Source organism: Adiantum capillus-veneris, chromosome 19 (genome assembly GCF_014529385.1).
Source record: "Adiantum capillus-veneris isolate H3 chromosome 19, ASM1452938v2, whole genome shotgun sequence".
Lineage (NCBI taxonomy): Eukaryota > Viridiplantae > Streptophyta > Polypodiopsida > Polypodiales > Pteridaceae > Adiantum > Adiantum capillus-veneris.
The window spans coordinates 41763092-41788828 of NC_140949.1; the positions used below are offsets into that span (position 1 = coordinate 41763092).

Genomic DNA, 25737 nt, shown 5'->3' on the forward strand with positions numbered 1-25737 from the left:
TTTGACCCGTCAGGCGGAGTAGGCTGTTCCGATCCAGGGCTGGTTTCCAGTGACAAAGAACTATGCTGCACTGTGGGATCCATGTCTCCTTCTAGGCAAATGGGTTGCATTGGGGTGCCAGGAATATGTATCCACATGGCGTCGTTTCCACAATCATGAAGTGCTTTAGTGTGCCTCAGCCATGGTCTACCAATGAGCAAAGGAAATCCTCCCTCAACCTAGGGAAGACGAACCACAACAAAATCTAAGCTAAAGGTGAAGTCTTGTACCTGCAAAGGCACCTTGTCCACTATGCCCACTGGGTAGATCGTCCTTTGGTCAACCAATGTAGCTGTGAAGGGAGCAAGGCGGTTAGACTGTAGACCTAAAGCCAACATAGTGAATTCGGGCATCAAGTTGATGCCCGATCCACCATCTACTATCACTCTTTAGAATTGCCGCCCCAAGACAGACACGGTGAGACGAGGGCTTCTATAATCAGTGAGGGGAGTAGCGGGATGGGATATCATATAGGACTCTGATGGTTGCACTGGGAGGTGCCCGCCACTAGGACTTCCTCTGGGATAAAGTGATTGAATAACTGCAAGGGTGTCAGTTCAAAAACTCGCATCTAGCCGCAGCATGTCATAGAGCGACACTTGTTGGAAGATGTTCTTCAGGATTGTGTCTGCTGTAAGCTGTCCTTTTTCTACCAATGGTTTCTCTGGTACCTTGATCTGCTGTAGATCAGCAACTGCTTCCAAGAAAGCTTCATCAATATCGGAGGCAGAGATTTGGATCCTTGCTTGGCACTAGGGGATGGCTTGTCATAAGCTGAAAGTGGAGTCTCCGCTGGTGGGAGAATGTGTGAGGGAGTTGAACTTGCTGAAATGCTAAGACCGAGAGCGGCCCTCTGGGCCCGAGTGAGGACACCCGCTGTCTCTTCTACCAATTGCAACGAGTCTTGAGGGGCAACCACATGGGCAAAAGGGGGCAGCTGGGGGATGGTGCTAACTGCTATCAAATTGATCTTGGGAAAGGTAAACTCATTTTGGCTTTCACTTCGGCTCGGAAGACGTGGATGCACGAAGTTTGGGACAATCCTTACTGTAGTGATCCTTCGCTTCAGGGCAATGTCATTGCAATGGCCGATGTCAAGGGTGCTGATAATGATAAAGATGATGGGCTAAAAACTGAAAATGCTGGTAGATCTAAAGGAAATTACTAGCGCTAGGCTAACCTAGTACTTGGGCTGGAAAGCGCTAGAAGATCTTGGAGACTCAAGCTGAAATCTCCGATACATGCTGAAAACACCAAGGGTGCTACTCATCTAGAAACGCTAGGACTAGAAAACGCCAGATGTCTGCTCTACTTGGTGCTTGTATTGCGGGTCTTGACTTATGTCTGATTGGTGAGCCCTAGGCTCACCTTTATAGGCAAAATACTAAAATAGGGCTGGATCGAGCAGTAAGTATGCCAAAAGGCACCTCACTAAGTAAATAAACCCACTAATAAGAGGTGTTTCATATGCAGATGCTACCTAGGCTTGGTACTAATGGTTTTGTATGGGAACACTCCCCAGTGCCTACACCTAGAAGACACCGGTTGTGCTCATGTGCAATCAAAGGGTATGCAACTACGCTAAAGTATCTGAGTATGCAAGTCCTGCGTACAGGCTCACAAGGGTGCCAGGGCCCAGAACACTTCCTAGGCTGTCCTCAACCCTAGAAGTAGGAGTTAGCTTGTCCACATGCACATGGCTTAGATGTGCACATGACACACTCCCTAATCAACTATCCTCCATGGCTTAGATGTGCACATGACACACTCCCTAATCAACTATCCTCCATCTCACACACCTTAACTATCACCAGCTTCCCCCGCCACACACACGATGCACCGCACTATTTGAGACCATGCCCCATAACATATGGAACGATGACAAGTGTAGAGAGGTAGATAGATCTCTCCATGCAGAGCGTCCATTGAAAGAGATCATAGAGCATCGATGAGCCTTCGGAGTGATGAGGACCTTCAGCCGCAGTAAAAGAGGAAAATCAAGGACATTATTGGTCTCTCCCACAATTAATTGAGCGTCTACTGCTTATTGGTAATTTCATGTTGTGTTGCTTCAGTAGACTTCCTTGCATATTGCACTGAGAGTCACTCCATTGAGAGCAAAGCCCACATACCCATTTTCTTGCTACATCCCTCTACCAAATCCTTGTGTAAAGAGTTGACATTCACATGTTCATCATAAGCATAGGGTTATTGACAAGTAAAATTAATCATTTGATTTACGAAGTTGGCTTCCTTATAGCTAACTGGACCTTTGTTTACCCTTTTCACGCTATCAAAAATTGGAAAATATGAGATAATGGAGCTTTAATAGCTTACCAAGTAGGCAAGAGATAGTGGAAAACATAAGACATCAGTGTAACGCCTTTTCCCCTGAATTGGCTATTTCAAAAAAAACATTATCCATTAAACAAGCACTAACAAACTCACAAAATTAATATAAATTAGACTAGCTACTAAGATAAATGCTGATTTTGTTGGCCAACATTTCTACAAGATCAATGTGCTCATGTTCTACCTACATTCTCTTAAGTTGATGTCTTTGAGGTCTGGTTAAGTAGGCTACATCATTTCATGCCTGTTGTGGGGATTTTGGGTATTTTATCATGTTGTGGAACCTTCTAGTGGAGTTGAGCAACCCCTTTGAACACATAGGTGTGTGCGGAAAGGGGAAAAAAGGGGGGCAGGCATTTTCTTGCCAAACAAGCCAGTTATCTCCCCAGATAGGCTGCAAATGTGGCTGGCATATTGCATCCATGTGCACGCTTTGCAATGCTTCTGTACAGATTCTGAGCGTTCCTTGCAAAACTGCATTTAGAAGATATTGGGGTCATGTTCATTCAATGTTTATGAGGAAACCTTTTTTTCTGATTACAAGTGTTTTGCTCGTTTGAAGAGACACCAAGCTCTTTGGACCAGTTTGAAAGGTTGCAATCCCATGATATCTGGCCTTGTTGATTTTTATCCCATCAACTGTGCCTCTCTAGCGGCATTTCCTCACATTTTCCATCAAAAGTGACACCGCTTACAGCAGTTATGGACAATTTTCATCACCAAATGACACAAGTGACTGCGCCCAGATTAAGATACTTTCATTTTATCTTTGTTTCCATGGGTCCGTGCGCAGCTTGTGCAGCAAGCACGCGCTTGCCCACAAGCACACACATTTGCATGCATCCCTTTCTTCACACGCATACCAGACAGCAATCGTTTACATCACAACAAACAATACGCAAAGAGGCAAAGAGATGCCTATTTCCTCACAAACACGAACAGGCAAGATAGGTACAAAGCTACTAACCTCGAGTTTGACAGAGGGCTCCTCCCCGTAGCCCGGTTGTTGATAGTCCTCCATTTCACATCATGGCGACGAGCAAAATTCAAACCTCTTTCCCTCTAATTTCCCTCTAATTTGTAAGTTTTCCGCCCCCATTGTATAATCACTAATTCATTGCCTAATTGGTTGGTTCAGTAGATTCTCTCTCTCTCTCTCTCTCTCTCTCTCTCTCTCTCTCTCTCACACATATTCTCCCGCTCGTTGTGTGCTTCCACATCGTTGACTTTGGAACCCTCCCCCCTCCCCATCCCCCTAAGGACTAAGTGGTACGAACATGGGAGGGTTGGATCTATGACCGGGGGATTATGGACCGTAGATCTGGAATGCGGGTACCCTAAATTACTTTTGTAAAACATAATCTAAGATACCCGTGTTATAAAATCTAATATCTAATCGATCCAAATGATTTTCTCATATCAAACTGATCACTTAATGTGCAAGAATAAATGGGAACAAGGGTTAAGATACAAATGTGCTTATAAGTCTATTTCAACACGAGGCCAATGGTAAAGGGGCCCAAATGAGAAATGGTCTATCAAAGAGCAAGGTTAACCAATGGAGCAAAAGAACTTAGGGTTGACTTCATTAAAGCTTCCAAAGGTAAGTGTCAAAAGCCTTGGGACATAGTCTTTAATTTTTAAACTTTAGGCAATTAAGGTCCAAGCAAGCAAGGGGGCAGCTTACTTAAGCAAGGGTTGTGCTTAAGCATGGGGCTTGCCTACTTACTAAGTTCAAATAACTTGGTACAAAGAAGGGGACGAGCCCTACAAAGGAGGGATATGAGTAGCATGTATGCACCTCACCAAGGGCCAAGACTCTCATGAGAGGGAGGAAAGGGACCACATGTCAAATGTAGAGGCACACTGCCCAAGCAGGCAAGGGTTGTGCTTAAGCAAGGGGGGTGTTAGCTTAACCTCATAGAGGAAGAGAAGGACACTTGTCAAGAGACTACACAACTTGCCCCAAAGGGAGCCAATCTCTCATTGGCTAGAGGGCTACATGGCCCAATGAGCTTCAAGGAAAGCCTAGGGAAGGGGGTCGACCAAACTACCTCTCTCTCTTTCTCATTTGAGCATCCCACGAGCTCTCCCTCTCTCATTCTTCTCTTCACACACTCTTGTGAAGCAAGAACTCCATCTCCTTCTCCAAGCTTGAGAAGTTGAGTGCCTACTACAACAAGCTCTTGGCTATGGATGCAAATCCACACAAGAGAATGCTTATGCTTGCTTATCAATGTCTCTAATCTCCACTATCACTATGCTAAGCTATGCTACAAGAGCTATGAGTGATTATGTGCAAGGGGTTATTGCTTTCTCGTAGAGCTACTTCTACTTCTCTCTTCTTCCTCACTCCCTGCCAGCTCTCCTCACCTTTTATGGTGTTTGAGGTCTTGGGATTGAGGCTGGGCATTCTTCAAGTTCATGCTAATCATGTTTATTGTTGTTACCATGCTAATGCTTAGTGAGTGAAGCTTGCCATCTTCACCTCATCAAGAAGGTCTCAAGGAACACAATCAGTTGTATTGTAAACAAGTCTTCCATCATGGAAGAATCTATAATACAAATGCCTATTGGAGGGGGGACCGGCTCCAACTAATCCGGTCCTCTATTGGTGTCAATTTCTCTAAACTCTCACTCTCTTTTACAAGTATTATTCATGCCATGTTAATGAAGTAATGTGTTAGTGTTGCTCTTTCCATCCAAGCACTTTCCTTCTCACTCTACATCTACACACAAAGAAATGCTCTATATGTTATTCACTTCTGCTCCAACTCAAGTTAAAAGGCTAATTCCATTACATTGGTATCAGAGCATTTGGTTTCTCTTTCCTTGCTTAAGAAGAGAGGTCCTTAAGTAGCCTATTAATGGTTGATGTTGTTAATTATATTAGGGTAAGTGGAACTAGGATCTATTATCGGTTTTGTTAAGCCCACTATGTGGGATATGGCGCACACCTCGGGAGCTTTGGACTTAATAATGGAGTCTTTTAAGACTTGCCTACGGCTTTACCATTATTGAGCCATAAGAAGTTCGAAAGGAGCTAGCCCTCGGCAACTCTGCTATGTTAGACTTACGCCACTACTCTTTATAATTAACCACTTTGAGCCGTGGGTGTAGATACTTAAGAGCCAATTTTCAAATGCTAAGAGGAGTGGCAACTAAAGTTTTGAATTGCCAAAGCATACACTAAGTACATACATAAATTTTGTTAACATGGCTGACAATAATCAAGAGAGTAGAATGAATATTGATAGCTTTGATTTTGCGCATGAAGGTGCTAATGATGATGCCCCCATGTTTGTGAATTATCTTATCACTAGGTTGCAACAATCTCTGGGCAACCCTGCTTTGCAAGCCGAAGTTACTCAACGACTTCGTGCTTATGGAATTTCCCTTCCTCTCCAAGAGGAGAGAGAGCTTAGGAGGCCTCTTGAAGAGACTCCCAAAAGAAGACTCTCTCCCATACGAGAGGAGGAATCCAAAGAGCAAGAAAGCAATGAAAATTTAAGTTCCTTTAAAGATGTGGCTCCACGAAGACAGCGGTCTAGACGATCGCCCACTCCTCCCAAGAGGAAAAGATCAACATGTAGTCCTTCTCCTCGTCACTCCGAAAGGGAAGAGAGGAAACAAAGGAAGAAAAGGGCTAGGAAGAGGTCATCCTCTTCTCCTTCTTCTTCACCTTCCTCCTCTTCCGACGAAAGCTATGGCTATTCTCCTAGAGAATACAAGAGGGGAGGACATCGCAAATCACTCCCTGCATGGCAAAGGTCACAAAAGCTAAAGAAGTTCAAGGAGGGGAGAAAGAGTATCTCTTTTCTCACCTATGATGGCACATTTGGTGCTATCGACAAAGTGTTGGCCTTCATCCAGCAATTTGATGCGGTCTTTGGAGATGAGGGCTTTACGGAGTCCTCCAAGCTATGTCATGTAGCTATGCACTTTCAAAAATCAGCTCGTCAATTGTGGGCTAGCCTTCGTGGCAACAGCGAAGCCCCAAAGACATGGAAAACTCTACGAGTTTCCATCATGAAGCAATTCCTTGCAAGCGATGCAAAGGACAAAGTGCTTACCGAATGGCGCAGCTTGAAGCTTTTCTCTCATGAGTCTATCCACAAGTATGTAGACAAGTTTTGGGATCTACATCTCAAGGCTACTGTCTTTCAAAAGATAGACTTTTCCGAGCAAAGGCAACAATTCTGTGGGGATTATCTGAAGAGATGGCCGAATACATCAACTCTCAACGGCCTCGTACTATTAGCGAAGTAATCCATCACACCATGGTTGCTTCATGCATTAATTTCCATGAAGGGGCTCGACGGAATGGCAAGCCCAACCAAGACAAAAATGATGCAAAGGGGAAGACCAATGCTCAAAATTCTTCCCAAGGCACTTCCAACGACGACAACAACGGTCCAAGGAGAAGAGAGTTTATAAAAGTAAAAACAAATTCTCTCCTGAAGAGCTTGAAGCTTTTCGCAAGGACCATAAGTGTTTCAAGTGTGGGGAGCAAGGACATGGCTATCGTTCTTGCCCCACAAAGAATGCTCGCAATGAGACTCCTAGGGCTTCCACCATCAAAGCTCCAAAAGAAGATGCTCATTGCAAAGGATCATCACTTTCCTATGCTTGGGGAAAGGTAAGAGAGCATGATGCCTTCATCCTGGCTCCACTCACAACTTCATATCAACGGAGTTAGCCACCAAGTTGGGCATTCAAGCTTTCAAGATGGGAGATATGGTAATGGTTGACGCAGTTTTCAAGGGACAGCAAGCCTCCGTTACTTCCTTGATTGGGAAGTTGAGGCTTCATGTCCAAATCTATGTTGACAAAGAAGACTTCTTCATCTCTCCTCTCCAACATGAGGATGTTATCCTAGGGGCGCCATGGTTTGATCGCATGGCTACCAATATGAAGTTCCCTGAAAGGAGAATCTACTTCACCTACAGGGGAAAGAATATATATATAGATGCTAGTTAGCGTGGTCACACTATTCCACTTGTAAATTCTCCTGCTTTTGATAAATCAATGAAGAGCTCAGTTTTTGCGTACATGATTTTTGTCAAAGAGTCTCTAAAAGATCCTAATGTTTCATCAAATGTAGATGGTAGGAATAAAAAAGAGTTAGACTTGTCTAATTTTCTAAAAGGATTCCAAGATGTGTTCATCGATGATATCCCTATGGACTTAACTCCAAAATGAGGGGATGATGACCATTGTATTGAGCTCCTTCCAGGAAGCTCACCACCTAACAAGCCTCCTTATCGAGTTTCACAAGCTCAACAAGAGGAGATCATGAGGCAAGTATAGGAATTGGTAGAAAAGGGATGGTGAGGCCTACTTCCTCTCCCTTTTGTTCTACAGTCCTTTTAGTGCAAAAGAAGGATGGTACATACCGTATGTGTGTGGACTATCGAGCACTAAACCATATCACTATCAAAAACAGATTTCCCGTACCTCGGGTAGAAGATCTGTTTGATAAGCTACAAGGCTCTACCTACTTCAGTAGGATTGACCTTAAGAGTGACTATCATCAAATAAGGATAATGGATGAAGATATCCTAAAGACCGCGTTTCACACAACGTTTGGTCTTTATGAATATTTAGTCATGCCTCTTGGTTTGACTAATGCACCAGCTACATTCAATCGTCTAATGGAAAAAAAAAATTAGACCTTACCGCAAATTCACTTGAGTGCTTTGATGATATCATCATCTACTCCAAGTCTTTGGAGAAACCAAAAGAAAAGCGAATTTTCCTTCAAGAGATTCAATATCTAGGTCATATTATCTCTCAAGATGGTATTCGTATGGATCCATCAAAGTTAGAGGTAATAAAAGCATGGCCTAACCCAAAGAATCTACATGATCTAAGAAGCTTTATTGGTATGTGTGTATACTATAGACGCTTCATAGCAAAATTCTCTCAAATAGCAGGACCACTACATGACTTAACTAAGAAGAACGTTAAGTATGTATGGACTGCTAAAGAGCAAAATGCTTTTGATAAGCTCAAGGAGAACTCCCAACCAGTCCTCATGCTTCCGGATCTCTCAAAACCATTTGAGGTCCAATGTGATGCTTGTGGTGATTGCCTTGGAGTAGCTTTGCTTCAAGAAAGGCATGTCATAGCATATGAGAGCCGAAGACTCAATACGGATGAACGAGTCTTGGGCATTTATGAGAAAGAGCTTTTAGATGTTCTACATGCCCTAGACACTTGGAATCACTACCTATTGGGGACTCCATTTATTCTATGTACCGACCACCAAAGTCTCAAGTATTTTATGACGCAAACCAAGCTGTCCGACAAACAAATGAGGTGGGCAAATTTTCTTTCGCAATTTAATTTTCGTATTGCTCACATTGGTGGTAAGCACAATCGAGTGGCTGATGCACTTTCACGACGACCGAAAGTTAATGCAGTGTCTATAGCTACTCACAATGACCTATCTTCTATGATAGATGAGTATGCTATTGACCCTGATTTTAGAGACATAATGTCAGCCCTTGCTTTGGGGAAGAAAGAGGAACCATTCACCTTGCAGGTTGGTTATCTTCTCCACGGAAATAGGCTATGTGTTACCCATTCCCTTCGTGAGAAAGTTATGTAAATATGCCATGCTCCTCCATATGCAAGGCATAGAGATATTCAACCTACTCTTCGAGGAGTAGAGACGTATTTCTATTGGCCTACCATGAAAGTGGACATACAAGAGTATGTTTCAAAATGCGTAGTATGCCAAAAGACCAAATATGATAGAGAGAAGCAACCTGGATTACTCCAGCCATTGCCTATCCTAAATTCATCATAGGAGAGTATATCCATGGATTTCATCTTTGGATTACCCAAGTCTATCCATGGGAATATGGGAATATGGACAATAGTCGACAGGTTTAGCAAACAAGCAGGGGAAGAGGGAGGATGTGCTTTTGTGTTTACCTCGTCTTTGTACCGCGGTTGAGCTTGCTTCGAATAGGTTGAGAGTCCAAATAAGATGGCGGAATACCCCCTTGCCGAAACTTACACGAAACCCTCTTCGACAAAACTTGAGAAGCTTGGAGAAGGAGAGAGGAGGAAGGGAGAGGTGGGGGGGGGGGGGGGGAGGGAGGGGGGGCTTGTTGAAGGAGAGAGAGATGGGGAGTGGGGAAGAGGAGGATGGGGAAGCTTGTGAGCGATGGCGGAGAGCAAGAAACGCAAGGAAGGCAGGGTATGCTGCAAAAACGTGGCATACTCTGCCTTCTTTCCTTTTTTTAGGCGCCAGTTATTACCGCGACTATTACTGCTCATATTACTGCGGCCAGTCATTTCAAACGGATACATGCAAATCCGAGGTTGCAGGGGGGGCGGGGGGGGTACAAACCACCCGCCCCTACCTTTAGCTATACATTATTTCATTTTTTAGCCTTTTGAGTTTTTTAATGAAGATTTTTAATTTTTTATGGATACTTTATTTTGTAATACTTTTAAATGTTTAATAATTGAATTTTTAAAATCTTTTTTAGTTATAAAATAATTTTAACACTCATTGTCATTTATTCCCTTCAACTTTAACTATATGTAATTTTTCTAATGGAATTAAGTGTAATTTTTCTAATGACTGAATAAACAACCTTTCGCGTGTGCAGGACATCGACTGGGATGATCGGGGTCCTCCTGGAGGCCCAGAGCGAGATCGTTGGCTCAAAGAAAAACTACCTTGTCCTTGTGCCAAGTGCAAAAGGGAAATTCCTCGCTTGAGGCGCATTGCTTTGGAGCACGTGGAGAACGAAGGGCTTTGGCATCCTCCGAAAAGCGCTCAGAGAGATGATAGCACGACTCACCCGTCGCTTGAGGAGGTGTCCCATTGGTCTGTGTTCGGTGGTGGTGCACCGGAGCGCAAGGCCGAACGGTAGAGGCAAGAGCGGCTGGGCGATTTGGGTGCACCGCATGGTGATCCTACCGTTGGCTCTACGTCAGCAGCTCCTACGACGTCTTCTTTACACTTTGAGGTAGAGTATGAGTACATGTTCGACATGTTACTATCTCATGAGCGTGACGTGTGTGAAGAAGATTGTCAGCCCTGCACTAAACGGGCTGCCGAAACGAAGGATAGATTGATGACGAGTGCCCGAACACCTCTTTACGACGGTGCACAGTACTCGGTGCTCCGAGCATCGTTGGAAGTACTCAACTTGCAAGAAAAATTCGGTTCGAGTAATGCAAGTGTCGATGCACTTCTTTTGTAAGTATAGAATGTGGTTTTTATATACTCTCTCCCTCTCTCTTTATGGTGTTGTCTTCTAGGAATTATACTAATACGCATGTTTGTTGTAGTTTGATGGGAAAAATGCTGTCAGTTGATCACCACATGCCTCCAGATCGTCGATGAGCTAGATCGTATGTCACTGCACTTGGAATGGAGTATGAGCGCATCCATGCGTGCATCAACGATTGCATGCTATACCGCAATGAGCATGCACATTCTACCTCATGTCCCGTGTGCGGGGAGGCATGATACAAAATAGGTGTGAGCGGGGCACACCTACCCCGCAAGGTATTAAGACATTTTCCATTAATTCCTTGCATCCAACACATGTTTAAAAGCAGGTCTACCGTGGAGCTTCTCGCGTGGCACGCAAACCATCGCTCAAATGATGGCATGATGCGTGTCCCTGCCGATTCACCTGCATGGAGGCACATCGAAACTCAATGGCCAGAGTTTGGGTTGGAGCCTCGACACCTGAGACTTGGGTTAGCAAGTGATGGTGTCAACCCCTTCGGCACTAAGTCTACTTCATGGAGCACTTGGCCTATGGTGATCGTCAACTACAATATTCCACTATGGAAGACAACCAAGAAGGGCAATATACTTCTTTCCTTGCTTGTGTCAGGGAAGTACGAAGTGTCAAATATTGACATTTACCTCGAGCCCCTCATTGAGGAGTTGGAGTTATGGAGAGGCATTCCTGTTGTCGATGTCTCACTTGCAAAGGGGGGGAGAGAGGCTCAAGTGACGAGAATCCTTATGTGGACTATGCACGACTATCATGGGCTTGGAGAGATTTCTGGTAACCCCCTGTCCTCTATCTCTGTCTCTTTCTTTTTCTCTCTCCCTTTAGCTCCCTTTAGCTCACTCATCTCTCTAACCATATGATATGTATGTAGGGTTGTCCACGTCGGGCCACAATGCATGTCCTACTTGCGGGCCATCGTTGGTGACGGAGAGGCTTGATTCCTTGCGCAAGGTAATCTATCCAAACAACTATCGTTTCTTACCCCAAGGTCATAGCAAACACAAGGCTCCAACAAATGGGAAGGCTCCAATAAAGCTCACAATGGCAGATTGGGCAACCATTTGGGAGGAGCACCACAACAACAATCCGGCTCCGTGTCCTCCACCAAAAGGTATGTCGAGGTATTCCATATTTTTAAAGGCTTCCATATTGGAAGGACTTAAAAATACAACACCTCTTAGATCCCATGCACATATTCAAGAATGTAGCACTATGGGACCACATTATTGGAAAGAAGGACTCTTTGGGTGCGAGGGAGGATTTAAGTCTTTTAAAATGTCTCCCCGCCTCTGCCACTCCATGGCATGCCCCAAATGGAAAGATTGTGCTTCCCAAAGCACCATGGATGCTAGAAAAAGAAGAATTAGACAAGGTGAAGGGTATCATTGCCTCTATTCGCACACCAACAGGATACATGAGGTCGCTAAAGGGAGCTTTCACAAAAGCGAAGAAGGAAGGAAGCGTTCAATTGTATGAGTTGAAGTCCCACAATTGGCACAAGATGCTTCAGGTATTCTTCATACTCCCTATTCTATCTATAGTTTGTGTGTATGACTATCACTCACTTTTCCTTTTCCTGATTTACATTGTAGTTCATTCTGCCGGTGAGTATGTGTATATGTCGGGACAAGAAAGTCAGGGACGCTATTTTCAAATTAGGAGAGCTAGTAAGGTACACCACAAGACTCCACTCGACTACACCTTTTTTATGTACACAATAATTTCAACTAGCACTTAGTGTATCCTTGTGTGTTTTCTTGCAGATTTGTGAGCTCCAAGGAAATCGAAATAGATGTTATCCCTGCTGCTCATACACTTGCAACAGAAACTGTGTGTGCCATTGAGGATGCATTTCCTCGATCGGTCCTTCTTAGTCAAATTCACCCCTTGGTTCATGTGGTGGAGGAGATACCTATATGTGGAGTAGTGCACGTACGATGGATGTTCTTCTTAGAGAAGTTTTTAAAGAATCTCAAAGATTTTGTGCGGCTACAGTCTCAACCAGAGGCATGTATGGCCGAAGGGTGGATTGTTCAAGAGGCATTTTTTTACATATCAGAGTATTTGGCACAAGTTGATCCTTCAATGCCTCGCATGTGGTCCGACGAGGAAGATTCAAGGATGACTTCACACTTGACAAGTGGAAAGGGGAAACTACTTAACATGGATATGAATCTATCTCGAGTGGTCGATAACTTCTGCATTCTCAATGCAACGATTATGACCAAGTGGGTGGACTTGTAGACGGTGGGGCAAAGTCCAGACGTTTGCAAGAGAGGGAAGCATGGAAACAAGCACATGGAGGAAGGAGGGCACCCCCAGTGCCTAGACACCTTGCATGTTTCCAAGATCTCATTAGTGCAGAGTGGATTCATGAGAGAATGACCGAGGCAAAAGCACGCGGAGAAGACATCACCAACAAAGAATGGGAGTATGCACGAGGCTGCGTACCAAAGGTAGAGTACTCATATACCTAAACCATATTGTCTTGCTATTTGTTGAAATTATCTTTAATATGTATTTGATAAATTAATATATTTTTCTATTTTGTAGTGCCTTTCCTTTAACTCTATGTGGTCAAAGGGTCGTCACTTTCGTACGCGCCACATTGACGAGCGTAGAACCACCATGGATTGTGCCATCATGGGCAACTTTGACACAAACGGTGATGAAGCCATGTACTGCGGAACTATTGAAAGGATACTAAAGGTTAATTTTAGAACCTTTCATAAATTCATCTTCGAGTGCAAGTGGTTTGCAAATGTGTCTAGACAACATGAGAATGGCCTCTACATGGTGGACTCTAGTGTGCATCACACAGGGAGGTATGACAATTTAGTTTCACCGCGCAAGTGTGAGCAAGTGAGTGACATGTACCTTTTTTATTCTTATTACTTGTTGTATCGTTAGTTATACCAATGTTACTCACTTTGAGCTTCTATTTTATAGGTCATTTATATCCCAACAATACGCCAACCAAAACTTTGGTTCGTAATTCCCGTAACACCTCGGGGGAGAACCATTAATTCCACTAATGAAGTGGAGACTATCTTCGACCCTCTTCCACCTCCAACTTTGGATGAGGTGGAGACAGAGGAGAGGGAGGTCGATGAATCAAGTCCGGCGGCAGCAAGTCTTAGCGAGGATGATTGTCATGATGATAAAGATGATGAGATGGAGGATGACGAACTCGAAGATGATGAAGCTGGCAATGCATCCACAAACGACAATTCCGTTTCTCTCTTTATTGATTTAGGAGCCATGGGCTTAGAATTGGATGATGCTTCATGTAGAGATCTTTTGGAAGATGATTCATAAACATTTTGTAGTTATGAAGTTTTTTGATTGTGTAATCCATTCACCTCTCTCTCCCTCCTCTTTCTCTCTTTAGATTTGAAAAATATGCTCAATTATGTTAATCAATTGACAATGATTATTTTAGTTGTAAAGAAGGGTAATCTTAGGCTGGGTTCAGACGAGGTTGGAGGAAGAAAGACCTTCTGCAGGTCTACAGCCGCCTCGTCTAAACGGTGTTGGAGGAAGATGAGCGAAAAATAGAGAGAGGTGGAGAGAGGCCAGCAGCTCTTCCGAGGGGGGGGAGGGGGGGGGGTGTTTGCCGAAAGAAAAATGCATGGCAGGCCTGGAGGAAGGTGATATCTACTGCAGCAAATAGTCTTTTGCCACGCAACTTAAACGCCCTTGTGGAAAGCATTTCCTCCGTAGCGTCTGGACCGGGCCTTATATCCCCCGCCTCCTTCTCTCCCCTCTTTCTCTTTCTCTCTCTGTCTTTCTTTCTCTTCATTTTTATAATTGAAAATTATATACAATACTCTTTAATTTTTATTGAGAGGAGGGAAACACCAAAATTTGAAGGAGGGGGGGGGGGGGGGGGGGAAGGGGGGAGTTAATCCAGAATTTGAAAGTTTAGGTGCTAAATTTGGGCGGTGAATATAACGCCGGTAATGGACGCGGTAATTACTGTGGTAATACCGGTAATAACAGCGGATATAGTCGCGGTAATACTTTAAACACAAAAAGAAACCCCGCCCTCCTCTCTTTTGTTTCTCTCATTGAATTTACACCTTCTCTCTACAAAACGCGGTAAAACAGCCCGGTAAACACTTGGAGATTTTCATAGTGTACAATGAAATTTTTCACCTTCTCAAGAATCCAAGATTCTCATAATGCTCTTAAGCAAGTTCCTACAATAGTTCGACGTCTTGTTCAGTAACAAAAAATTTACAAAAGAATAAAAAAAGTTGCTACGAGTCACCTCCTTTCTCAAATATAGTGCCTAGACATGGTGGGTTTTCCTAACAAAGAGACCTCACAATCCAAAAACCTAACATGACTTTAAACTCGTTTTTTACCCAAGCTTCCTTGATGAGGTAGACATAATTCCGGCCTGGTCTTGCCTCATGATGTATCCCTCAGACACTCTTCCAAGATACAACCAAATACTTTGGGACACTTATCTACCAATTTTGATATATTACTTTTGCAGAAAAAATTGAGTACATTGTGGGCCTATGCTTTCCATTGCGAGATTACTATATAGAAAAGTGTTCTCAAATACGCATCAACTTATGTCAAATGAAAGAGTCGGTTATCACATTATGAAAAAGAAACTAGTATTTACTGACATTACCACTCCTTCTCAGAGGAGAAACCCAAGTTCGTGATCCTCCACCCAAGATACCCCACAACCGCAAACCAGTACGGTCTCCAATACTTCTATTCGACAGCTGACTCTTGAAGAGATGGCAAAATATCGATCAAAGGAAGGTGTTAAAAATGATGCCTTCACAATCATGTTTCGTGAGACTATCCGAAAACCTCAGTAACAAAAGATCGCTCCCATATAAAAGCACAAAAAACAAGAAACCCCAACCCTCTATTTGGATTATCTCTGGTTTGATAGGTGTTTGATAGGTGTTTCTACCATTGGCGCATCCAATGAACCATGCAAAGCTATGGGAAAAGTTAAAAATCAAGATGCCCTTATTCTCTGTGATTTAGGTTCCATGCAAAACTTCATCTTCCCAGAATGCAAGATTAGATATTGAGTAATATGCCAAAGGGATGCAAATCGAAGCACAAATGGCCAATGGGACTTACACATCATCGACACCATTGATTGGATTGTGTGTGTGTGTATGTATTTTTTATTTCATGTGTGTGTGTGTGTGTGTGTGTGTGTGGGGTATTGTTGTTGTTGTTGTTTGTTTTTTGAATTTTTTTTTTAATTTTTTTTTTGGGGGGGGCGGGGGGGCTACCTTCGAGCTTTGTAAGTTGAGTGCCAATGAGCTCTGTCTTTGTCGAAGAAGTCGCACAAACTTAATGGCTCCCCGCGGCTTCTTTGCATATATTTTTTGAAGTTGTGGGCATTATTTGTGTGAACATCAAGTGAACCCCATGAAAGTAAACACCAAGTGAACACATTGTGAACCCTGAACACAAAACGAATGCTCTAATTTCCAAGTGAAATTTGCATGATCACATTGAGTCCAAAGTGAACCTCATGTGAGGTGAACCACATAAAAGTAAACACGAAGTGAACCATTGTGAACCGTGAACCCAATAAGAATGCTCTAATTCCCAAGTGAACCTCACATGATCACATTGAGTCCAAAGTGAACCTCTGTGAACGGTATGTGAAACCCTATGACAATTTTTACCATAATAATGTATATTTCCACCTACCTTTTAGTTGATGCGCGATTACTTAGTAGTAGTCAAGTGTGGAGGAGGTGGTGAGTTCAAGGCCTGAGGCAAAATGGATGCATAAGTATCTTTCACAAGGAACTTTGGACGCATTTCTATATAGCAAAAAATATATAATTACTAGGCAACTTACTAGATTGAATACACATATCTAGTAAGAGTGCAAACTAGTAATAATGAGAATACTCCTATATGGTTGTAACCATAATATTATAGCTATATGGGAGTTTTAAGTAACCATATAGCAAGATTTCTTACTAGTTTGACTCGGATTCTCCTAAATGGATGTAGCCATAATATTATAGCTATATGGGAGTTTTCATTAACCATGTAGTAAGAAATTCTTCTTTCATCTACATAGTTGTAGCCACAAAATGCTATCTATGTAGTTGTATTATAATAATCCACATAAATAATCAGTTTAACATAACATATACAAAATAGCACATATTGTTTGACTAAAAGAGATAAAGGTTAAGTAGAAAACTAAAAATGATCACTTTCATATAGACGTCTCTCAAAAATTCTTACAAAGTCCATCATACAACCATATTTAGTCTTTATCATTGGCTACTTCTACATCCTTCAAAGAAAGAGAGCCAATCTTTTGAAGTCTTACAATCATCATGCCTTCTAATAAAAGCCAAGCTACCAAATCTTCACACATAGTAGAAGAGCTAGTTTCACACATTTTTCTACAAAAAAAGGAGTTCGATTTTTTAAAGCCATGTAAGTAGGCTTCACAAGTGGATACACTTCTTCCACTCTTCTAACCCCAAACCATTTCATCAGAATGGTTTCTTGATCTTCTCTGGTGAGTTTGCGTGCCTACACAATAAACCACAATAAAGAGTTAAATTAGAGAATGTGGTTGTAATCTTTTCAAGAGTAAGCATGAGATATATTTGTAAGATTGAAAACAAACCTGCACTTCTAAGGTAGCCTTCTCATTAGAAACAAAAACATATTTCTCAACATCCTAAAAAGAGAGACAAGACACATTACTTTAGATTTATTACCATAGTATAAGTGTCTAGAGCCATCAACAAAAAACAAAACAGCTACCTTTGACTTTTGAATCCTCTTAGCTTTTGACCCTTCTTTTTTTTTTGTGAAGGAGTTCAGCAAGCTTAGTTGTAGCCTAAGACATAACCCAAGCTTACTTTAATGACATTTATTTAACAAGTTTACAATTAGCATTAGTTTAATAGTATAATTTGAATACCTTCCGTTTTCGAGTACTCTTTCTAGAATGCTCTTCATCGCACCCTTTAGATGCAAGTTTTTCAACTTTATTTAACTTATCCGATATCTGCCAACACAAAAAACACAACTTGATATTTTTAACATCTCTAAAACCGTTACACAATGGGAAAAAAAACATAAACAAAATCTCACCGGCTTCTCGATTGAAGTTTCATGAGACTTATCACCAGCAGACAAAGACATTGGATCCACATCTCCTAGTGCACTAGAAAAGATATTTTCTTTCATAAAATTTTGATCCTCCTAAGCCAATATTTTCACATAAATAAATCATCATGTAGATATGAAATGAGAGAGAGCAAAAAAAGTAGCATGATCTTCATATACCTCATATGCAGCCATATGATTTTCATCATTGTCCCAAGATATTTTTGGAATGTATACATCAGGTTCTTTCTGAATACATAAGCCATACACAAACTTTAAAAAATCTTAAAAGATCGGCATTACACTTGTATAAAGAATAGTATATATCAATTACCGATGTGGATTCTGAGATGTCTTTATCGCCCTCTACCACATCTACAAAGTTCTCATCATAACTTTGCTTGGAAGCATCCTCGTCCTAACAAAAATTAATCAATAAGAAACTTAATATCAAAACTCTTAAAAATCATTCTATACTATTACCTTTGATGATAATTCTGTCTCTTTCTCTACACCATCATTGTCAAGCTCTCGAACATCATATCCTTAAAAATGTAACATAATTCAAGAATAAGATAAACATCTACATAGCATATGATTTGAAAGCAAAACAAAAAGATAATACAAAAACTTATACCATTATAGCGCCTTTGCAAGCCTTTTGTTTGGTCCACTTTCTTTTGGACGCCAATGACTTTATACACCAATTGTAAATGTCGGACTCTTTCGACAAATAGTCCACACCATATACTTTCACTGGCTTTAGCTCACCCATCTTCTCTCGGATGATACTCAAAACCATATCTTTACCCTTGCTATTATGTCTCAAATCTGTAATTGGCCCTACCTTTGCAAACCACCCTCGCACCATCCCATAATTTGCACACAACACTCTATACTGGCCATGATCCTCTTTTTTAAGAAATTCTCTACCATACAACTTATTGTGCTCTCTATGTTTAGATGGAGGAGCTCTAAAGACCTGATCATATATGATCGGATCATATGGAGGAGAACTAGTTGAGTTACCAACAACCCTTTTGCTACCCAAAGAGTGATGTTCCCTCCAAGCGTCAAGTAGTTTCACAGTCTCCTCATGAGGAAGTGAAACTTTGCTGAAAAATTGACTGCAGAAGATCCATGCGAGCCCTACAAGAGTAGTCGACACATGTAGATAAGATAGACTCCAAAAAGTTTCAATTTGTGCCACTTGAGATATAACTCGAACAATACAAAAAGTTAATATGAAAACAAATCATAGAGAGAACAATGCTCAACCATATAATAAAATTTAAACCACAAAATCATTCAATTCTCTAATAGCAAAAGCCTAATGTGATCAAGTACTTTATAAATGTCTTTTTCTCATGTCCTTGACTTATGGACATCTCCACAAAATAGAGATCCATCGATCACTTTCTCCAAGATTTCTAACTTTTTTACGTTTTAATACAATCCAATCTTTGATTAAAAGAACACAAGAATCCCAATCTCTCCATGTGCTTTCCTCCTCATAAACTTTCCATATATGAGGATCACTTGCATCAGATTTCAAAATAGCAAGCTTTGTGATTTTGCTGTCACATTGTACACATCTTACAGCAACATGCTTGAATTGTATTGTACCATGTTTTCTAAAAGGACTTTGACAATGTCATCATGCTCCAACCACAAGGGTACATTCCCACAATTTCCTTCCATTAGTAGCTTAGCCCTCTGCTTTAGGTCCTTAACTTCATATGCAATCAATCTTTGGCTCCTCGGTAATGGCAATGGGATAAATTTATGAAGCAAAAAAATAGATAGGTCGCACACAAACCCAAGTAAATGGAAGCGGTGTTTTCTCAAGAATGCTCATTCCAGTCATTGTATCTATGACTAATTCCTCTGAATAATTGTCTCCAGTAATACATTGTTTGTAGTAAGTTGCACCCAAAAACATCATTGCTTTTCCATCAAGTTGCATGGAGAAGAAAGAGGTTATGCGAGCTTTCCAATGACCTCGCTCCTCAAACAAGGTTTCTGACGCATCCACCTTTACAACTACATCATTGCCAATCTTGAAAAGTTCTCCTTTATAGAAGACTTTGTCATATGTTTGCACATCACCAAATGAAAAGCTTTCGTCATCGATGTTCCAAAAGCTCCTTAAGTAGTTAATCTCCTCAGATGTTGGAACCCTGTAATTACCCCTCCTCTTTGATATTGCAATACCCTTCATAAGAATGATATCAATACAAGATGCTCTCTTGCCATACTTTAAGATGTCGTTCCACAACGATCTTGCCTTTCCAACAAAAGTAACGTTGAATATTCCATCAAGATGTGAAGAGCAGCACTCAAGGGAGGCCACGATTCCACAATCAGCTGCAGTAGTTTGACCCAATACACTATGCAATTGTTGTAGGACTCTATCACAAGGTAGCAAGGCATCTTTATCATGTTGGATTGCTTGGAATACTTTTGTGAAGCTTCATCATTTATGCTATTTGTTTTGATAGCACTGTACGCTTTCACTAAACGTTCGAACATGTAGCACCAATATATGTCATGTAGTCCATGCCGCAAAATATCCTCAAGTAGTTCCCCACTTCCAGCTACATGCTCCAAGGGTGATGAGTTTGCTCCTGAGTGTTCCTCCTTTCGAATTCTCCAAGATTGCAGCAAGGATTTGATAACTGAATGTCAAAAGCTGACATTCCATGTTCTTGACTATAGCCATAAAAGCTATGTGCTATGTCCACCAACAAGATTCCTAAAGTTTGCATCTCTTGCGGAATACCATTTACAAGTCTCAGAATATATGGTAGACACCACTGCATAAACTTTTGATTCTCTTCCACCTTGAAGGATTAATAATAGACACTTGGTGAGTTTGGCCACCGACCATAGCGAATAGATGGTGGTGCCAATTTTGTGACAGTCAAAGCAGCTTCATCAATATTTTTCTTCAATGAAGCATCTGCATTCTGGAATAAGTGTGCAATATACTTCTTGAAAACATTTAGAGACAAGGTGTGCATTACATCAAAAACCAAGTCAACAGAGAGGTCAAACCCATATAAGTCATAGAGTCTCCAGAGTATTCACTCGCATGATAAACCAACCTTCTTCCAAATCTCATCCTTCTCGGTAAAAGTACAACACCTCTTAGCCTCTACTATGGCATGAACCATCTCATTTGTTGTTCTTGCCACTGGTGGATGTCTAACTTGTAAGCGATTTTCATTGTAAATATACCTCCCTTCTAGTCCTAGCCTATCCCTTTTAAGTGATGCTTGTGGCTTATCTCTCCTGCAGAACTCCTGTCCCCCATTTTTGAACAAGCCTATCTTGCACTGGGCTGGATGGTCTCTGGTATCCATCATAACCATAGTCCGAATCTTACAGAATTTAGATTCCACCGTCATATCATCAAAGATATTTTCCAGTGGATACTCATACAATACACCCACTCCATCAATATATAGTGATTCTAGCTCATCCACTAATGGTTTCAGAAATGATCCGAAGACATCACCGGAAGACTTAATAATATTTTTGCAGCTTTGTGGAATAAATAAGACCTGCATGATATCCATAGAGTTTTGCTTTCCAGCATTGAGCACCATAATCTCCACAACCCCACAACTTTTTTGTGTGGTTCTGGAAGTTTGAAACCCGTCCCAATGCAACAAAAGAGATAAATTTCTAGGGTCACCCTGATTATGCACACAAACAATCAGAGTAATTAAGGACATCCAATGTACATGACACTAAGAAAAGAGGAAGATAGACATAGTTACCTTGCACACCCTTTTCTCACATTCAATTCCTTCCTTGCATTTGGAGCAGATAAAAGTGTACACTGCTCGCTCAGCATCCCATGCATCTTCAAGTTTTTGAGAGCGCTTATCATAGGGAAAAGTCGTGTAGGACTTCTTACATCCAGGTGTAGAGCAAGCAACTGGCAGCTCATATGTTGACAATGGGTCCCAAAATTTCTTCACTCCTTGGAATTTTGTTCCATCCCAAAATTCCTTAATGTGCCTTCCCACAATTAAAGCATCTCCCTGACGCCATTGATTTTTATGGTGCCACAAACTCAATAGCTCATGACAAAAAGTTCTACTCCTTGTAAGAAGCTTTAGTTGAGATCCTACTGGAATATAATCAAAAGCAAGCATTGCCTTTCTTGGCTTTGTGCATACTCTGCACTTCTCACAGCAAGTAATGCAGTCATGTTTAAGCTTTTTGGAGTTTGAAGCACCTGAACAAGCACACCTTTGAACCTCTCCTACAAAGTTGTCCTCGGTGCTTGGATAAAGAAGTTCGGGTGTGTGCTTTGCTCCATTACTTCCTGTACATATCCGATAACGAGAGGTGGTCACCATCCCCAAACCTTTCAGCATTGTTTGTAACTGATCCCAGCACGCGGGTACTTGAACCCCTCCAAGCTCACCTTCCCATGTCTTTGGCAATTGAACCAATAATCTAGCTAGGCTTCTTTTTGAAGAGTAGTTCTTTACCCTAGCTCCACAAAGGTCACCAAACAGAAGACGTAGCATTTGATCTTGAACACCTATCGGCATTTTATGATCATCCCATAAACTTTGAAGTTCTACTATTCTCTCTATTAGTTCAAAGAGAACAATAGATGTCCCTTCCTCATTTTCCTCCCTGCTATCTTGCATGTTAGCATCAGTCTGTAAATGGTCATCACCATCTGCATGATAGTCACCTCCATTTGAATCTTCCATTTGCTCTTCCTCCACATTGAGACCTTCACTCAGGAAGGTGCTACATGTGGCATGTCTAAACCAAAATGGAGCTTCAAGCTCCCAAATCTCTCTGAGAGAATTTGGTGTCGATAAAGGGTTGAAGTATGCACAAACCACCCACCATAGCAATAGAAAGAACAGTTGCAGAAAGCCTTCCTTCCAACTACTAGACTCTTCATTTCTTTCTACATGCCGATCTTCTGTTCGTTTTGTGATGTTATGTGTGACATTGAAATCAATGTCACTTTGTACCCTTCTACCCTTGGTCACGGAAGGATGTAACTTTCCTAATGAGTCTTGTTTTTTATGAAAATAAAAGCTCCGTTTTGACACCAACTCCCAACCGTTAATAGAGTGCAAACACTTATAATTACACGTGCACTTCCAAGAAGCTATTGTACTCATGACTGCACACCAAATATAAATATATGTGTGAACTTTTGTACCAATCAAAGAGCGTACAACATAAACACTTTTAAATGAGTACATTATTGATCAAATATTATTATCATACACTACTCCTAAGAGATGTTGAAATAGTCATCCATTTTGCAAGAAGAGTACATAGTAAACTTAATAAGGTGGTTGTGCAGTGGGATATGGTGGAGGCAGCCGATACAAAATAATTTTTCTTCTAGGAATAATATGTCCTATCACTTTCGCTCTCTCCATCAAGGTGACCATTGACATGGTCTCCTCATTTGAGCGGTATACTACCTTGTAGCGATCAACAAGTCCTAGCTTCCTCTTGAGAGTCAAAAGCTTTACATTTACATCCTATGCCATTACATCGTCAATGAAAATGGCTAAAATGTTCCATTTTCTCCCAGACCTTCCAAATAATAGATATTGTTCTTGTGGCCAAGCACTATCCTACCCAAACTCATGATATAAGATTTGTGACTGCAAGTCTACAAATTCTCTGCGTTTCTCTATAGGATATTCTCGCACTTCACTTATCCTTTCACTATCAATGTCATCACATAGTGTTTGCTCACTTTCACCAGCCATCTGTATAGTGAATACCACAAGCAACACTGGCTAGTCAGGCTGACACCTCTTTCAACTTGAAAGCTTAATTTCACCCATCTCAATTTACAATTCACATTGAGTAATCACCTAAGATAAAGTGTTTTCAATAAAGATTAATGTGACATACCTTCATATGCTAGATTCTCAAGACCTAATGTAAGCTAAATACATCTAGACATGAATACTACTACAAACCTACAAAGAAGAGGCTTTAGGGTCTCGCACTACAAACAAGAGTACAAACGAAGACCCTAAAGTGCAATGCTAAATTGAATTGATAAATTTATACCATTCCCAACTATGGCACCAACAACCACTCCAAATGAACTTTCAATACCAATAGCATTTACATTCCAATTCTAATTTCAATACCAACAGCATTTACATTCCCTCATACAATCGTAAATGCAAATGAAAGGTGCACAGTTTGTAGAATATTGCGATAAATGCTTCAGGTTTATATTTGAAGGTGAGAATACCTACAAAATTTATTGTGATAAATGCTTCAGGTTTATATTTACAAGGTGAGAAAACCTCTAAATTATATATTTGAAGGTGAGAAAACCTACAAAATTTGGAAAAATTTAGTGTAATTCAGTGTTAAAACCTTCAAATTTTGTCAATTTACCTCTTTTGTTTCACATATGTAGGTTTGGCAAGTTTTTGAAAAATGTTTTTTTCGAGCACTGCTGAAAAACTGGGAATAAATACCTGGCAGTTAATGGAAACTTGTTAAGGCGGCACTAATCCAGAGACGATGCTTAGCTTCCAAGTCGGTCCGCCACCAATCGTGCCACACAAATAACCGAGGATGCGCACGTCCGAGGGCTCGCATGAGGAAACATTCAGTCGCTGCAGCTTCGCACGAACCAGGTGACGAGTACGGCCTTCTTTGATTTGACGTCACGGGAATAATTAATGGGCTGCAACAGTAGATCAACGGGTTCAAAGAGCGATTCAAAGTCAATTTTTTTGCATAGCAATCACATCCATCCATGGTTGCTAGTATGCAAATATTTCAACACATACATGTTTGAGATTGCATCCAATTTCTGTGGCCCCTTTAAGTGTGTATGCCCAAGTTTGTGACAGACAGTTTATTCCTTGAGAACCCCCCTCTCTCCTTGCTTGCACTAAAGTTTTTTTCAATATATAACCTTGTAGAGGCGAGATAATTTATTGCAGTTGAATGGAGCTCAAAAGCTAGCAAGTGAATATTAAAAGGCATCAGCTTATTAATACAACAGCAATACCTGGGCACGCAAGTCGAGCTGCACTGCAGCGCTAGGTAGCGCCAGTTTGATTGAGCGAGAAGCAGTTTGATTGGTCAGGCTGCACTGCAGCGCTAGGTAGCGGTTTGATTGAGCAAAGGCAGGAGGAGCTTATAGGAGCTGTGAAATGGGGGCCCTCGGACATGGTATGGTGTGGAGAGTGGGCTTCCAAGAGCGGCAGCTAGGCGAGCCAAGAAGGAGAGGTCCTGCAGGGAGGCGCGCTTGTGGAGCTTGGGCAGAAGAAACTAGAGGCCGCCCTGCTGCAGCTCGTGGTCGGCTGGGAGGGCAGCGAATCAGGAGGCCAGAGGGAGCTTGAGCAGCTCGCACGGCTACCTGATTGGCGCGATGCAGCTCGACTGCTTAAAATGCAGGGTGCCATGGATGCTGCAGCTTCATCTTCGCTTCGTGGCAAGCTGCAATTATTAATTAGCAAAGCGGTGAGGGTTCCCGCCCGGAGGATGTGCTGGCGATAGGGTAGAGAGAGAGAGAGAGAGAGAGAGAGAGAGAGAGAGAGAGAGAGAGAGAGAGAGAGACAGAGAGAGAATGAAATGAAATAAAATGTTAATACAACGGGGCGCTCTTCAAAGGTCATTTTTTAAGGGAGAATTACCAAAATACCCCTCTAATTTGAGGAAATTCCCAAAATACCCTTCAAATTTCAAAATTTCCAAAATAACCCCGATATTTTGTCATAAATTTCCAAAATGCCCTTCAAATTTTCCAAAATTCCCACAATACCCATGGTTGTGAGAGTAAATTTCTCGAAAAATAAAATGTTTTGTAGGTCTTCACAAGAAGAGTGCTTGTCTATTGTACAAGATGCTAAAACTACAATTCGAGTTAATTACGTAGGGTTTGGAGATGAATTGC

At 41.6% G+C, this 25737-nt stretch overlaps 2 protein-coding genes across 11 annotated transcripts in view; both read right to left on the reverse strand.

Moving 5' to 3' along the window:
* The window catches only part of LOC147433890 (Plasma-membrane choline transporter family protein), a 97746-nt gene extending 94183 nt beyond the window's left edge, over window positions 1-3563 (reverse strand). For 2 of the 10 annotated variants that reach the window (XR_015185228.1, XM_086489834.1), the window contains exons 1-2: window positions 3359-3563; window positions 2377-2439 (exon numbers count right to left, since the gene is read on the reverse strand). Coding sequence is in view for 5 of the 10 variants with exons in the window: in XM_086489834.1 (XP_086345960.1) it covers window positions 2377-2439; window positions 3359-3412 (117 nt within the window). In the remaining 5 variants the exon portion in view is untranslated. Of the gene's footprint in view, window positions 1-2376; window positions 2440-3358 lie in introns of those variants that run through there. The other 8 variants (XM_086489826.1, XM_086489832.1, XM_086489830.1 and 5 more) reach the window with 6 other exon arrangements.
* A 13354-nt stretch (window positions 3564-16917) lies between these two features.
* On the reverse strand, window positions 16918-21385 carry LOC147433891 (uncharacterized). Its single transcript, XM_086489835.1, has 9 exons — window positions 21045-21385; window positions 18673-18919; window positions 18139-18222; window positions 17985-18053; window positions 17790-17900; window positions 17617-17660; window positions 17457-17532; window positions 17317-17370; window positions 16918-17219 (listed from the first exon to the last, which is right to left on the reverse strand). Exons 1-9 carry the CDS (start codon window positions 21383-21385, stop codon window positions 17040-17042), a joined length of 1206 nt encoding a protein of 401 aa, XP_086345961.1. The 3' UTR covers window positions 16918-17039.
* Between the last annotated feature and the right edge of the window lie 4352 nt (window positions 21386-25737).